At 43.2% G+C, this 16,666-nt stretch overlaps 5 protein-coding genes across 5 annotated transcripts in view; 3 read left to right on the top strand and 2 right to left on the bottom strand.

Moving 5' to 3' along the window:
• PHALS_06242 (Protein containing repeated kelch motifs) overlaps window positions 1–52 on the top strand; it is a gene marked incomplete at both ends in the record, with an annotated part of 2,229 nt that extends 2,177 nt beyond the window's left edge. Inside the window, one exon of the mRNA XM_024719494.1 lies at window positions 24–52. Coding sequence (XP_024584787.1) covers window positions 24–52 — 29 coding nt within the window. The remainder of the gene's footprint in view (window positions 1–23) is intronic.
• A 774-nt stretch (window positions 53–826) lies between these two features.
• PHALS_06241 (hypothetical protein F444_02327) lies at window positions 827–3,175 on the bottom strand (the record flags this gene model as incomplete). The annotated part of the gene is made up of 1 exon (XM_024719493.1): window positions 827–3,175. The coding sequence occupies one exon, from the start codon at window positions 3,173–3,175 to the stop codon at window positions 827–829; it is 2,349 nt and encodes a 782-aa protein (XP_024584786.1).
• A 173-nt stretch (window positions 3,176–3,348) lies between these two features.
• PHALS_06240 (short-chain dehydrogenase) lies at window positions 3,349–4,396 on the top strand (the record flags this gene model as incomplete). Its single annotated transcript, XM_024719492.1, has 2 exons — window positions 3,349–3,534; window positions 3,599–4,396. The coding sequence occupies 2 exons, from the start codon at window positions 3,349–3,351 to the stop codon at window positions 4,394–4,396; spliced, it is 984 nt and encodes a 327-aa protein (XP_024584785.1).
• A 114-nt stretch (window positions 4,397–4,510) lies between these two features.
• PHALS_06239 (mitochondrial import inner membrane translocase subunit tim22) lies at window positions 4,511–5,260 on the bottom strand (the record flags this gene model as incomplete). Its single annotated transcript, XM_024719491.1, has 4 exons — window positions 4,511–4,774; window positions 4,844–4,956; window positions 5,029–5,101; window positions 5,162–5,260. 4 exons carry the CDS (start codon window positions 5,258–5,260, stop codon window positions 4,511–4,513), a joined length of 549 nt encoding a protein of 182 aa, XP_024584784.1.
• Window positions 5,261–13,881: 8,621 nt separating this feature from the next.
• On the top strand, window positions 13,882–15,141 carry PHALS_06238 (Protein notum homologue; the record flags this gene model as incomplete). Its single annotated transcript, XM_024719489.1, has 1 exon — window positions 13,882–15,141. One exon carries the CDS (start codon window positions 13,882–13,884, stop codon window positions 15,139–15,141), a length of 1,260 nt encoding a protein of 419 aa, XP_024584783.1.
• Window positions 15,142–16,666: the final 1,525 nt, after the last annotated feature.

Below are 16,666 nucleotides of genomic sequence, written 5' to 3'. Positions count from 1 at the left end.
CGTTGGCATCTCTGTTTTAGCAGAAATGGAAAGCTTTAGTGTTTTCAATTAAAAGAAAATTGGATGCAAATTTCTTTTAATTGAAAAATTGGATGCAAATTTCTTTTAATTGAAAACACTAAAGCTTTCCATTTCTGCTAAAACAGAGATGCCAACGATTTAGAGGTAATTTTATTTTCTTTATGGAACAAGATTAAATTTCATAGATGTAGATCGGCAACTAAAACACTTTGAATGCCAATATTTTTGCAAATATCTTTTATTGAAGGCCTTATTTAGAGTAGACGGTGACCATTTATTAGCCTCCCTTTCACATTTCACGTAGTATAATCTCCGTCATGTGCCATAGTAAATGACAATGTGACGTGATAGCGGTATGCGCTATAGAGTAAGCTCAGAAACTATCTTGTATTTTCACTTAACACCTTCACACTTTTACTGTGAATGTGAAAATTCGTAAGTATTGAAGTATCAGTATGGATGGAAGATGATGGAGCTCTAGTAACAGAGGGCCACTGTACAAGGGGCTGCTAGCCACGTGTCAGAGAATAAAATAATTTTGTAGGAGAGATTGTAAAAGGAATATCTATTCAGTATTCGGTTGAATATCTAATGTACTTTGAAATAGCAGAGCGGACTAACACTGTCTGTCACTTTAGAAGCTCTTGGTCTCGATTCTAGCTGGAGCGCACGAAACTTATATCTGTGCATCTAATAACACAAACTCTGGAAGTCAGAGCTTCATCTGTGCAACCTGCTAGACAACCCAGTTACACTTGAAAGCTTTAGTGTTTTCAATTAAAAGAAATTTGCATCCAATTTTTTTTTACGAAGACGTCAAATATGCCGCCGCGGAATTTATGACTGCGACCACATCGTCTATGTGACTTTGAATCGCCTCATTGCTATCTTGAAATACAAGGCAATCTGATACACCAGGAAATGTTGATCCCTTGTAGCCTTCATAAAATCCTGGTCCAAAAATTAGATGTTTAAACCACGGACGGTGCGGAAGGCCAACGTCAGTGATCAAATGACGTTCAAGGTTTATAAGTTTTTCATTCCAGAAACGACGCATTTCATAATTATGTAACGTCTCCTTTGTTTGCGCGAATTCTGCTACTTGCACTTGAAATATCTCAGCGCTGCGAGTAAATGTTTCGATCGCCTCGTAAAGTTTCGAATAGTCGACTCGACGCCCTATGTCCAGTGTGATTTTCTCGTAACTTAGAAGACTTGAGAGCATTTCAGGTCCATAAGTGGAAAAGTCAAAGGGGACAATTGCACTGTCTACCAACCGAAGAGTGATGAGACCCCACCACTTAGCCACGGTCGTATGTGTTGCATAATGTGGATCACCCACTGTTTCTACGTAACGAATGCTATCCATGGTGCTGTGGTACGTTCCATATGTTGCACTACTGATAGTGTAGCCCAAGTCGGCAGATGTAATGCCAAGATACTGGGAAAATGGCGTAAAGTCTTTGCCTGACCCCAAACGCTGGATTAAATAATCCGGAGCCAAAGTCAAATCATCGACTCCGACTTCGAGCCTTGATCGTCGCATTGCAGTCTGTTGAACCCACTGTTCGTAAAGACTTTCCGTCACTTTGAAACCTTGAAATGGGTTTCCTGGAATAAGAAGCGCCGTTTGCTGTAAAAATTTGGCTATTGATGGAGAGCTCGCTACGCTTACCAAAGACCCGACTAAGTTGTCGACATTCACATATGCCACCGTCTGCTCCTTGAGTACGCTGGAGTGATCCTCTGCAAACTCCGTACTACCCAACAAACCCAATTCCTCACCATCCCAAGAAGCAATGACAAGGGTACGACGCGGTTTCCAGCCGTTTTTCAATAGCTTGCCCAGACCACGAGCGATTTCTAGCATGACAGCCGAGCCACTAGATGGATCAACAGCACCGCAAACCCACGCATCACGATGATTTCCAATCATGACCATACGCTCCGGTTCATCTGTACCTTCGATCGTCCCAATAACATTCCAAATGGGACCAATACTATTGTCCATCACAACGTCCATATTTAATACGGTAGCTTCGTCATCACCTACAAAGTAGTGCCCAGATTCTAAATTCAACGCGCCTTGCCACGATGCCGGTGCAATCTTACCACCCATTGCTTCGAGAATATAACGTGCCTGACCATACGAAAGAGGCAGCGCTGGAATGTGCGGAATACTAATACTGTCTTTTTTACTTAGATACGGCTGACCAGGTAGGGAAGGAAATCCAGGAGTAAGGGGATCTCCTGCTGCAATTGAATTGTACTGCACTGAACCACGTTGAAACGATCCATCTGGTCGCCACGGTCCATCTGGATACACTCGTCCACGCGTGTATCCATCGTCAAACGGGTCTGAGTATATCAATACCCCCACCATACCGTGTTTTTCGGCAAGCATGACTTTAAGGCCTCGAAAATTACCTCCATACCGCACAAGAGCAATCTTACCTTTCAATGTGACATTGTTGTCATGTAGCCATTGAAAATCCGCTGGTCTCGCATAATTAATGTACACAACCGAGGCTGTCACATTTCCAGAGTCAGAATATCCAAAATATGGAGGCAGTGCGTCTTCATTGCTTGTGCACGAATCTCCTGGAATAGCCTCTTCTGTTAAATTCAATTCTCGCTTAGCATTGCTTGGAGCTAAAATACTTAGCTTTCGATGAACTGGCAGTGACAATAATGGATAATACTCGACAATCTCAGTCTTCAGTCCAAAAGATTGAAATTGCTCAGCTGTAAACAATGCTGTCTTGTAATCTTGTTCACTACCCGCGACATGAGGAACACTAGCGTACGCTCCATGAAATTTACGAATTTCGATCGTGTCAATAGTATTTAGAAACTGGCTCTCAAGTTTAGAAAGACCATCACTCTTGTTCTGATCACTAAAAGTCGTCAATTCCTTGATCTGATTCCCAATTTTTAAAGTTGCGTTAGAGAATGCATTATGTAGCGCTAAAGTCGCATTCAATTCCTCTCGCCTGCTTACGGACTCTAAGTGACTTTGCAACAGAATGTAACCGGCAACAACCAGTAACAGCGTCGCAAAACCTGTATATCGCCACAATTTGCCAGACAAGCGTGGACGCTCAGTGATATCGGGCACAACATGACCATCAAAGGAGCCATGTGCTCCCTTCATCGTTGCGTGGTATTCGTAGTTAGTGTTTGCAGGCGCAGGATTTGTTATCGGAGATTGTAAAGGCATCATAATGTTGAATGGTCGAATATATTGATGTTATGAACACAATAACGTGTAGTGTACATGAAATGAATATTGATGATTTTCGTGTCAATACATAAAATATCAAGTCAATGCGGAACGATCTGGTACAGCAAGGGGTACGCTTTTTGCAGCATTCCAATGTGCAGGATACGCCATTATCGGAACGGCTACTGTTTCTCGAGAAAAAGGGTCTTACACCTTCAGAGATTGCAGCGGCACTAAAACTTAGCGAGGATAAAAATGTATCGCGTGCGGCACAAGCTGTCGCCTCTGTGGTGCGTTTTGGTGATCAATTGTTGTTGTTTTCTTTGCTTAGTGTCTTTCTGTTTACGGTTGCAGACGAGTAGTAAAAGTGGTGAACGTCTACAAGATCGTATAGGCGTCATAGTGGGCGGTAATATCGGGTTGGGATTGTTTATAGCAATTAAATTGGCCAAAGAAGGCGCTAGACTTGCTATTGTCGGTGATAAGACTGCGAACGTTTCAGTGGCAGACAGCGTAGAGGCTCAATTTAAAGCAGCAGAAGGAATGAATCCTGTGAAGATTTACGAGGGTGAATTGCACAGGTCAATCTTCATAGACGAGACGTATACTGCCATCTCGCAAGAATTTGGACGAATTGATTTTGTAGTCAATTGCATACCATCACCAAAAGATAGTGGTATAAAGAATGCGAGTCTGGTAGACGTGGACGCTGCCGCTTGGGATGAATCTATGGGTGTGTCTGCCAAAGCTGTGTTCCTTAGTTGCAAACGAGCCGTACAGCAGATGCTGACGCAAGATAATGGAGCTGTGCGTGGCCGTATTGTCAACATCTCGTCGATGTATGGTATGGTCGCACGTAAAGGCCATTTTACATTTGGAGTGAGCAAAGCAGCAATTGTACAGCTTACACGTCAAATTGCTGTTGAGTATGCAGCAAGCGGAATTGTGTGCAATGCTGTGGCTCCGGGCTTTATTGATGATTCGATCAACCGAGACGATTGTCTCCCACCAGCGTCAAGAAATATCATTCCAGCTGGAGAACCTGGCAAGTCAATGGATGTAGCAAATGCCGTCACTTTCCTTGTGTCGGATGATGCTCGGTATATTCACGGTATAAATTTGCTTGTGGACGGTGGCTACATGGCTTGTTAACATAAGCAGTAAATCCTCGTCATTGATACGATTTTTCGTCTATTTACGTCTAATTCTCTAATAATGTGAGTAATGTAATAATTGAAAGTCTATATTGACATGCACGTACTAGCACTAGAACTTGCCACCTGTAAAGACATTGATCGCATATGAAAATGCTGCAAAACCAGCGCAGCCAAGACATTGAGCTTGAAAGCCTTGACCTGATGCTAGTGCTGCACCCGTCGCACATCCAGCCACAAGTTCATTGCCCACATCGTGACGTGCACGAATCTTTTCTGTCGCACACTCGAGACCCGAAAACATGGCGGAAATTACAAGAAAGTTATTACTCCAATAGCGGCACTTGCCAGCAGTGACTCGCCATGCTCCAACCACCTACAGCACATACCTGGTAAGTTTGATCATCTAATTAAATTAAATGCACCTATCAAAATATAAACCAACCGATTCACGCCATGGCACTTTAGGAAGAACTCTTTGTCCAGGAATTGGTACAGGGGGCGTGATACCTTCGTAGCTGCCCAGCACAAGACCAAACACGTTGCCCATGACGTACCCTGCCACAATTAATACGTGCCATGATACCATTTAAACAAACGCAACTGAATTTAAAGCGCAGTTTAGCGCACCCATAGCTGCTGAGAGAAAAAACTTGCCGACACATGACTCAGTGATGGGATTGGGCTGTTGCCACTGCAAGATCTGTGGTGGATATGCCGGTAAGAACGGGTGAATGCCAACACTTTTTTGTAGTGTCTGCACTGTAAGAATGGATCGCGGAAAGAGAAATGGATTCGGAGGTGTCTCCTTGCTCAGGTCCTCTATGTGCACACCCAGCCGTGAGTTTACTTCATCTGTCATTTGGTGGTCTTTAGAATTTCGCTACTGTTTTTTCGAAGTATTAATTTTAAAAGTTATCTTTTCATGAATTTATAAGAAATGTTTTCTGGTGAAATTTGACGATTCACTTAAGCACATAATGAGCCGGATTTATGGAGGTAAACGCTAGCTTTAACCAGTTGATTGCTGGCGATTTATCATTTAGTAAGTACGTTACAATGTTGGGTCTTGTGGAGGTGTGTTCAAATTGTCTGGCCAAACAAGCATCGAACAAAGTGTCGATCTTTTTCAAGCCTGATTATGCTTTTCGCCAAGAGTTTGTAATCGAGTTTTAGCATATAAAGAATGTCAGATACCTGTTTTTTACTTCTTCTTCGTTTTTTTGTTCCATCAAGGTGTCACAAACGCCGTAATATCGCACTTCGGGGTCCAGAAGATCGTGTCTCTTGCTTGCAAAAACTTGTAAGCTCACCTTCCAAACCATCTCGATCAATGGGAAGCTCATTTCTCGTGTATTTTAGTCTAAACGTGAAGAAAGAAGCCTCTTCCGCTCCCGCTCTAATCATATCACATACTGTTCTCGAAGTGCAACAAATTCAGCTTGAGATTGTTATGTCGCGCGCTTGTAATGCTAGAATTCCGTTCGTCTCGTATAAAGTTAGACTTCCTGTACATCGATGCTCTCACGTGAAACTGCAACTGCAATCGGAATACTAAATAAACTGCATGATCTGCTTCTTGGTTTCGTACGCACAAAGCTGCATTTGTGAAATAAATACAGAAGGCATATCAACACTATTGTTTCTGACGTAATCGTATCTTGCCTTTAACACTCCTTGTTGAGTGTACCGTGCACTAGATTAAAGCTCGCACACAATTTTGGCGATATACACTCGCTTCTGTTCGGCGTGCTGTGCTGCATGCTTAGGGCTACCTGCGAGCGAGGCAGTAACACGGATACATGCTTTATTTTCATCTACTATGTTGTTGCAGTTTGACCATTTCTATACACCCACCCAATGCGCAATGCTAAATGAGCTGACACACGTTGCATCTGCGCATTCAGCACTTCAAGTGCTCGCTTGTTCTGTCCCGGTTTGGATTGACGTATTTATCCCACCCAGCTTTTATACTACGAACCGTCAACTCAGGACCTTGACTAGCACATCCAGACCAAGACAGTGCGAGCACGATATCAAATGCAAAGGAAATGACAAGCTAGAATTATCGGATTGAAGAGAGTAGACACGTATCCATCGCTGCTGAAGTCGTGTGGATTCCCACTTGAGGCATATTTACGTTCAGGTCCAAGACGAGGCGCGCATTGGGATACTTTCTGATCATCCAATCTATGCTAGACTTTTGGAATATCTTGATATCTCTGGAGAGTCGTTTAAAAGGTGGATGCTGATCGATCACGATTTTTGCTATAAGTATTCTAGTGAGCCTGCTCTAACATCTACCGACAATGTCTTGAAGTTAGAACAAGGTCAAGCCAAGACCACTCGTGGGAAGCGCATTGCATTGGACGGCCTTGCTTTTCGGTAAATATAGAGCGTGCGCCAATTCAAAAGCGGCAACAATACCACAGTGACCATGTCGAAGTGGGATCTTGGGCCCGATGAATTATCGAGGTAAGATTCTCCCTTTCAATTCGCCAGATATTTGTTGCAGTCTCGTTGAGCCCTCTGCACCACTTTCCGTGCCGCAAGAAAGCGGTCATTCTTTGCTCATCGAGCAAAGATCGACCATTCAATGGAGCTCATGTGAGATCCCTCAATGATGGCGGCACGTCGGGTCTTTTTAAAAATCTCGGCGTGCGACTAAAACTGACATGAGTCATTGTTTAAATGCGATTATCAAGCCACACTACCAGACCAATCGCATTCTGGACCCAGAATTGCATGGGCGGATCGCTGTCCTCGTGCAGAAGACAGCTCTGCTGCAGGGAGAAGGTAAGATTTTGTCACCTTTCAACAAAGCGCTTCGTGTCCGAAAAGATCGTGAGTGATAAGGCTTTAGTAAGTACACGCAGAACATATAATATGCTCGCATTTACTTTTAAAATGTTGAGAGTCAAAGTGAGTCCCTTTTGACTACGACCTTAACGATTGATAGCGGCGAGGTCGCGATTTGATCTATTAGCATGTAGATACTGCGATTCTAGGTAGACTTACAGCCTTTGATCAGATAAGACTTTGTTCTACGACCAAGCCATGTGTGTTTTGCCTACTTAGTTTCTAGATACTCTCTTTACACATTCTGTCTCTCTGCTATAGCGACATGTACTCGGCGCATGACGAATTTCATCATCCAGTGGTACTTATTGTGGCGTTTTCTTGACATAATAAATTCGTACTGCTTCAACAAAGAAAAAAATTATTGTTTGAATTCTTGATATGAGCCTTCCCAGTCCTTGCACTCAGTGCCCTGTGAGTAGATTGACTGACGAGTTCATATTTGACGGAGGTTGATTACACCTCCTGTACCGGACAAAAATCGTTAGCGCGCTGTTGATACTCGACCGTTTTCTCATGGTGTACAGATAGTCCGATGGTCACGCGTGTGCACTTCACACAGAAACGGAGTCATATATGACTGTGCGTGTGACGCGCTCCAGATGGAGCATCCGCGCTTTGTGCCAACGGTTTCCAAACGGGTCGCGATGAAAAAACTAATTACATGCGATATCTTTCTGTAAGATAATTTAGCGTGGAAAGTGTTAAGTGACGGGTGCTGCGAGCGTATGCATCGCCTTACCAGGTGTACCAATTGCGACCGAGGTTAGTTCCTACTCGTCAAGAGGGGAGAAAATTGGTAGCCTATGTCCAGGAGTTAAGTCTACGCTTAGCCATGAAAGAAGATACACCTATGTGCCTAGTGCGTGCATTGCGGGAATGTTACAGTGTGGTGGTCGACATGCACATGTGGTGTCTTCTATATAGTCGCAAACACTATGTGTTGTACAGAATACTGGTTCCTACATGGGTTTACACCGATGACGAGACCGACGTGTCGTTGTCTTTTGAAGTGGGCGGTGCAAGCCAGACACTTCTGCTGGGAACTTTAACAGAGGTTCATGTTCACGATTTGATCAGGCTCCGTAGAACCAGGATGCTGTATAAGTCTAAGGTGAGGTTGAGCCTCAGTATACCCTTGATTATATGAATCACATTTATAGAAACCCAAGGCCCTATTAGAAAAACTCTGATACCCTTTGTGTCTTGCATGTAGCTCTAGAAACTCAGTTGCAAAATACCTTCTAACTTTGGATTCGTTCTTTTCCCTCCGAGTCGGGTCTGTCCTTTTTACCTAATTAAAGTCTCTGCAGACAGCTTTCCAATATAAATTATGGCTCAATGAGATTTTATCTGCTTGAAATATCTCCATCCCATAGATTTATATCGGTCACTCCGAACGCGACTGGGTGCTTCTTGCCACGTTCCCGTTAAGCCCCACTATTCTGTATGATGTACGCCTCTTACTGTATTGCTGACTCAACATTAGCGTGACATTGCAAAAATAATCGGCCACAACGACCGGGAAACGGTTGGTATCATTTTGATGAGGCCACAAACCACAGTTGTTCTTATCGTTCCCACCGCGACTTAACTATGAATACCCTGTTGTCGGTTGTGACTAAATGTATTTTTTGGAAGTCATTCCAGAAAAAGCTTAAGTAGCTACTTCCCGTCTAGTCTCGAGACCACGGGTCGAGATTGCTTATGCCCGCCGAGCTTAGATCTGACGATAGCTTTGAAAATATATACGGATAATCACATGCCCTGCATCAAAGCTATCGCGGCTTCATGTCCGCGCTGAAGTGCTATTGCTTGCTATCAAAAGTGTGCCATGACCCGCCAAAGCTCCACTAAGAGTTAAATGTTTGGTACTTGATGTTTCCGACTTCCAGTCGATTCATGGCCAACTTCTTGGATCGACTTTCCAACAAATCCATACTATTGATGGGAAGGCATCTCGAATCGAAATTAAGAACCAAGCCTCGTTTCTCGCCGTCAGAATACTCCAACCTAACAGAATAGCTTATGAGACCTTGAGCACTATAATCAGTGATCCCATCGTAGAATCATGGATATGATTTGAAATCGCCAGTGTTTCAGCGGCGCCGTCCAGATCATGTATTATCATTTATTACAGTAGTGACGTAGCGCATCGATGAGTTAACAAGTACAGCAAACGAATATGATGCAGCAATTGTTGTACTGTCGAGAGATTTGGGGTCCAGCAGTCCTTGAACTCGGGTGTCGCTTAATTAAAGTTTTTGGCTGCACATTGCACCGCTAGTCCTTGTCCCAAATCTATTTAGACACACCAGTTAACACTATGACACACTCAGCGTGTGGTAGGAATTCATGATAAGGATCTAGAGAATCCAGTTTCGTACGAAGAACGGGTTCTCCTGGAGGAATACCACCTAGCACGCCCCAGTGAGCGCAATTTATTGGTGGTCTTCCATATACAAGTAGGTAAATACTTATGTGCGGATATGATTAACGTGCCAATAGGTAACGTTCTTATTGCAGGTGTCAGTACCCTCTGCCAGCCTGCCAAATCTGGCATAACTTGTTCATTAGCATTGCCTAATTTCAGGCTCTCAAAAAATCAGGTTTTTCGGCCATTTTGGTCTTGGAGGGCCGTAGGAGAAAAAAAAAGACTATTTCACTGCTGTCAGCGGCACTCTTACCAGTGATAATGCATCCTATCAGTTTCTTGAAATAACGTTTTGCCAACATAGCTTGCCGGTGATCATTATTTGAGTCGATATCCGCAAAAAAAATGCGCGGACTATCTTCAGACAGACATCAGACGAAACGCAATAAACGCATGGCAAAACTTACATTTGCGCGGAGCGACCTCGGGACTGTTGAGAGACGCCTTCAATCTTTTAATTTGCTTTGATCAGCGCAGTAGACGCCTTTACAGGTCTAAGCTCAATCTAGTGGATTGGTTTATTTAGACCCTGTGATTCCGTGACACCCTCATAAACGTGGCCCTGGGGATACCTTGTCGACACGACTAGAATTGCTGATTAAAGCCCGGCTATACTTCGCAAGTGAAAGAACAATATCATCCCACTGAAAACTATCAAACTTCAAAGCGTGCTCAAAAGGCGCAAACGACCTGCTGGGAACAAACTGGGTCTAGGTGTAAGCCACAATTATTTAGGGGTCCTCTATTACGATGGTAACAGCTACCGTCCCAGAAAGATAGCCTGCAACCATACCTGCAATCTGCGTCTAATTATATAGAGCGCTGTTCACATCAGTCCCTCAAACACTACACACACACTTGTGCAACGTGGAAGCGATTTCCGACATGCAGCTAATAAGTATAGCACCATTTACAGGGCTATAATCATGCCAAGAGTTCAGGCTCTGATATACAACCACTATATTGTTGAGAAAGTGAATGCCGTGATCTACTGTTTGATATAAATGACGAATCAACCCACCTCACTCGTGCGTGCGCCTGCATGTGTATGAACTGAACGAAGATGCGCTTCCTTTTGACAACATCAAGGTGTAGTTTGTCAGGATTTCGCCTGTTCTCTGGTTTTCAACTGTCTTGAGATTCGAATCGATGAAAGTGTCGTTTAGATGTGCGTCACTCGAACAAAACGACCGGAACGTCAGTCAATACGGCGTGTACGGCACTTGATACCATCGAAATTTCGGGGCAGAGGATGATCGTGTCCATCGGTACAAACGGCATTACTGGCTGACATTCGGGCGTGCAAAGTTGAATCGAGCAGGGGAGATGTTTCCTTTGGTGCGATTTTGGTGTGGTCTTGATCAGATTGACTTTGTCGCTTACCACGGGTACTGCCGCTCTCTGGCTGATGATACGTTCTTGACACTGACTGCTCAGTCGTGTATCTACGAAGGCAGCAAAATCTTACAGCCAAAATGAAAATGACTTGTCCCTTGTTCGCGAGGACTTGCTGTTTGTCAATACAACGGGTCACAAATCGAGCTTGCCAAGCGTTGTGTTTGCGTTTTGAAATAACGATAGAAAGAAACCAGCGTGCATGCCTCCTTCAGTGTCGGATATTAGAATTGTGCCTTGATGCCATCGCGCTGGAAATAGCTAGAACGTGTTCCCGACTGTAGGGACTGAGCACGCTTCAAAGTCAGCAGCAAGCCGATTACATGGTGGCCTACGCTGATGCTCTTGTTTTTAGTTACAGCCAAGGTATCTCCGTGATTGTTTTAATGAAGGCTCTGACAGCGAGCGATGCTACAAACATAGTATTCTATTATTGTCACTTTGTCCGCTGGATTGTACGCAAGCATCAAGTGGTCCTCGCTGCTCGTAATTAGAGAATATGGACTCTTTGGCGCACTTACCACCAGTCTTGCTTCATTCTCCAATCAATATACATGCGGCTGTGTTGAGTGAGCTTCTCTATAAGTATATGCATCAACTTTGGCGGGCCGGGCCGGCTGGCCACAGGTTTAATTCAATTAGGGTGGACAGTATCATCAAAACTTCTTTCTGCTAATCTTTCGGAGCCTGTGTTTGAGAATGCCTTAGATAAATGTTCGGACGCGAATACGGGTAGCGACGGCTGGACGCTGTGTCAAGACAGATTCGACTGTTTACGCCAGTTTGTAGGCGGTCTGGCTATCATATTCCTAAAAATCACAACCGGAGGCAGAATTCTTGTGATTGGATTCGAGGAAGACGAGTATCGCAACTCGCTGACCGCCTACTCACTGAATTGAATCCTGCACATTACACTTTGGCACTTTGTGCGCCTTACTGAACAAGCAACAGAACATCCAGACGTTTATATAGTACCACCCATAATAGCCTACGATATGCTTTGATAATGCCCATGACAAATTTTACTTCGGAGGCACCGTAAAATATATTGATTTTAACAGGTACTAAGTGTAAATTTTACGGCTGGCATCACCTCGAGGGCTTTATCAAATTTTTGGCTTTTGCGTTCGATCAAGGCACGCATTATTAGTGAATTTGTAACGAAGCAACCACAAATAGCGTGACACGAGGTAGTGAATCTTCAAGTATATCACAACATGGTCCAGTGATCCCTTTTATCAGCTGGCCTGTGGTATTGATTTGGGCACAACGAGCATGCCAGCTGATCGATAAGAAGAGGATAGCATTTCCGGACGCATTACAATTATTGGCTATTCCCGATCCGAATCTTTGGGTAAAAACTAGGACGAAGAAAAAGCTGGAGATCATGTCTAAGGTGTGTAAGTTGCGCGTCCACTCGTCGTTTTCTTCCATGCAGTGCTCTAATACAATATCGCAGCCTTTCTTATCGAAAAAGTTATATAATTGTAAGCCTACATATTCAATTTCTCCTAACGTACATGTTTCGCTGGTTGAGCATCATGCTAAGTAGATCGTTTCTATGTCTAAGAATTCCTAAATTAAACCACGTTTTCAATGCTTTATCATTGGTGATGGCTAAATTTGAGGTATCTCAGTACCCCGTTGGTGAAAGTAATTTCTAAAGCACCTTGTGTTAGTGACACTATTGATATTTTGCACCGTAAACATAAGCCACGTGACCAAGTGTTCAATACCATATGGAAGCAATAGCAGCTTCATTCTATACCTCAAGCTGTAGGCGTGCGTGATTAAAGTGCAGCCTTCTTTGAATCTGCTCAACCTGCCTTGCGTTTTTAGCAATATGTCAGAGCTGGGTGGAAACGCGGAAAAGTGAACGTGCATCATTTAGTGTACGCGATAGTCTGATAACATTTTCTAACGTTTTCAATCTCTAGTAATTAGCCTAACTGTCACAACAGACACAGTTGGCGAGGCTTTTTTATCTTAAAGACTACACGACAGCTGAAGGGCAGCCCATCAATCTGCTAATTCACAATGCAAGCATGATTGCCTATCTTTGCTCAGGACCTCCAAGAAGGACGCTTTGATGAGCTTGTATGAGGCAAACTCCTTCAAATTCTTTCATGTGACGCATACTCTGTTACCAAACCAATAGCTCGCTGCCGTGCCACTGTTTGGGAACTTTTATCCTTCCCTCAGCACTATCGAATCGATACTTCAGACTTATACAGTACTTTTCAATGCTGCGCAGTGTCGTAGCAATCGAGACTGCGTTTGTCGCAGTGCATCTTCGATATGTGAACATGGATATGACAGCCATACAATGCTTGGTAGCCAAACGAAAGTCTCGTTGACCTAGACCTAAAGATCCGATATTGTGCATCTTATTTTTACATGTCGACTTTTTTCTAAGCCTAATCGCACTTCAATAATTTACAGAAGTTACAGTATATAACTTGTAAATATACAACAAGCTATTTGGAAGAACATGGTATCACCGGATGGTAATCCTAGGATCATCGATACTATCGAGTACACAACTCAACGGGGGTACAACAACAGATCTCAAGCTATTTCGAAGATTTAAAAAACTGCTAAGTTACATAATATCGTGTCATGTGTGCAATGGCCGTACCTTATGTGTAAAGCCCGACATAATGTTGACCTTTTAACTTCTGGTTCAATGAATAGCTAAGAGGTACTAATACCAATGCTTGTACTATCACTCATCATCAGATAGCGATCTCATTCCATATTTTTCCTTGCTCATCTTACGCATCAAATTGGGCATCATGGTCGTCTACGCACAAGCTACGAAAACAGTGATCGCTTTATTGACTCTCCCCTTGCTCTCTTCTGCTCACCTAAGCAAATGCCATATAAGTGACTCGAATACGTGTGATATCAACTCACTATCTCCGTCTACCGATGGTAGTGTATTCATATATCCCGGTGGCACAACTCGCTGTGCATTCGATGACTATACCGACACTGTGAGTAGCTTTCAATCGAATTCGACGTATTTCTTCCAGGTATTTCCTGCTGTCAACCAATCGAAAAACAAGTTACTTCTTTTCTTTCAAGGAGGTGGCGCATGCGTTGGTAAATACACATGTGACTTTACATTGCAATGTCAACTTGGCGATGATTCTTTGATCAGTACCAGAGCGACTGTGACGGAAAAGGGAATTATGAATCGTCATCTTGGTGACAATGTCTTTAATGACTTTAATATTGTATACTTACCATATTGTACAGGCGACTTATTTGTGGGAAATAAGTATCTCGAGCCATTTGAGAACATGTACAGTCAAGGATTAGAGAACAAGCAATGTTTGGGTCAGAACAAAGGCATGCACTTGAATGGGTACAATAACACAATGGCAGTGATTAAATGGGCACTCGACAATTACCCAAATCCCGAGCAGATTGTTATCGGTGGATATAGTGCTGGATCATTGGGTGCTCAATTATGGTCTACGTTCGTAGCAAAAGCATGGAACGTTGAGACGAAAGCTACAAAGTTTCAAGTGCTGGCTGACAGTTACGTTGGTGTGTTTCCTGAATTCAACCGTCCTGCAAGTTCGCTTGTCAATTTTTACGGTGGATGTCGTCTTCTCAACTTTCCAGACAGTATTGTAAGTACTTGTGAAGCAGAAACTGCAACAGCTGTCGATTTAGTGAGTTCTTTGATGAAAGAGACTCTTAGTGGTCAATGGCTTTTTATCAACAGCATTGGTGATGAAACTCAGCGCATGTTTTACGAACTAGTTCTGCTGGGTATTGCTGGTTTTCCGTTTACGCAGCTCCGCCCAGTAGATGAATTTTATGGGAATTTAACTGCAATGTTGAATGTCTACTCTTCTTTCATGGACGTCACTCGCTTTGACATTGACAGTGAGGAACACGTGTGGCTGACTCGTGATGACTACAGAAGCGTAAAGCGTTTAGATGGTCAGCTTTTGGGCGATGTTATGAGCGCGTGGCTCTCGAACAATCACATCTCATTTAGCGGAGTTTATCAGGCGTCACCAGGGTTTCAAACCCGTTAGTACTGAGCCTTCAATGGACAGTAGACACCGCAGCAAGTGCGTGGAAATCGTCTTAATTTGAACGCAAACACGTAGATGATTCATTGACACGACTCACGAGATGATTGTCTTATCCCAAATCCTTTGAATTAGCTATTGATAGTCGTGCTTTCAATGAAATGCCAATTTAAATCGATGATTCTCAAGCTTGCTTCCCGCTAAAACTACATTAACTTGCTATCTTGTGTGTGCTATGAATTCCTTAAGATCAATAATCAACGTTCGTTGAGTTGAAGCAAATCGCCCACGCATTATGTCTAGACGGTGTAAGAAAGTTTCAACTAATAATCGAAGGAGATAGTAGGACATTTACCCCCTCGTTTAATATCAAGTCGTCACGTTGCAGTGCAAAGGCGCTTAATGCTAGTCATGATTCAACGATAAATTAAGCTCTTGATCAGAGATTGAGGAACACCTGCCTATTTGTAATCAACACAACATTCACACAGCACCAACTCTCGCCACATTGTTCCCAGCCCCTCGAGTGTCATGAGCTGAGACATTGTTCGTGGAGAAAATTGATGCAGCTTTGTGCACTTAGCGCCTGCCTCAAATTTAAATGCACTTGATGCAACAGGATTACCATGTACTCTCCATACAGGAGGCTTCAACTGTGTTAACGAACGCACAGAGGTTGGTTTCATACGCTTCAGCCTAAAAAGATCAAAGCTACCGAACCCACACGCTAGGATTAAGCTTTCGGATGCTAGTAGCTATCTGACTAGTAGTCATCCAGTCTGATGTTTACGATTTATTAAATCCTGACAGCTACTATATAGACATCAAGATAATGCTATAGATGTGCAGCAAGATACAGAGTCCCATCATCTTCGAAACTTTGGATTGACCTAAGAACAATGTGAATCGCATAATTGTTTTGTGTTATTTTGATTTCTTACAATTGTACGAAAAGTGAAAGGGTGAGGACACTATATTACAAAAGGTACTTACCCGGTAAAATTTAGACAATCAATGATTGATTTCACCCTTCGCTCGTATTGGAATCAGTTACAAGCATAATGTTGCATGTACTCACCAGTGGGAAGTGCGCCATGATAAGTCTCGTTATCAAGGGAGGTAAAGGCCAAGGGTGCGTCTGTTATAACCGGTCACGGCATCAGAGCAATCTTGCAGGAATGTGCATCAAACTCAGTTTGCGAGTGGAAGTATCCCTTTACATTCACTAAATACTGGCAACAGCCCTTGTAACGGGATTATACGCAACCTGGTAACGGCTGTGTATGTCACACGAGATGTGCATGGTGTGACTGCACCCAAACAAGAATTTGGTATGTGCGCTAGGTAGCCAGTACTCATGCCTGTATTCAGATTTTACTATATATAATTAGTGAAATCTATACATTTAAATTAAGCGGTTTTAGCCGCAGATAAAAATAAATAAAAGTCAGTTTTTGAATTTTAACCGAGAAGTTTATTCGCTTTGGTTAAGGCATTGGAGGTAGCGGATTGCGATTTGCTACACTCA

Source organism: Plasmopara halstedii (genome assembly GCF_900000015.1).
Source record: "Plasmopara halstedii genome assembly, contig: Scaffold_2956, whole genome shotgun sequence".
Taxonomy (NCBI): Eukaryota; Oomycota; class Peronosporomycetes; order Peronosporales; family Peronosporaceae; genus Plasmopara; species Plasmopara halstedii.
This window is presented reverse-complemented; position numbering and strand designations above follow the sequence as displayed.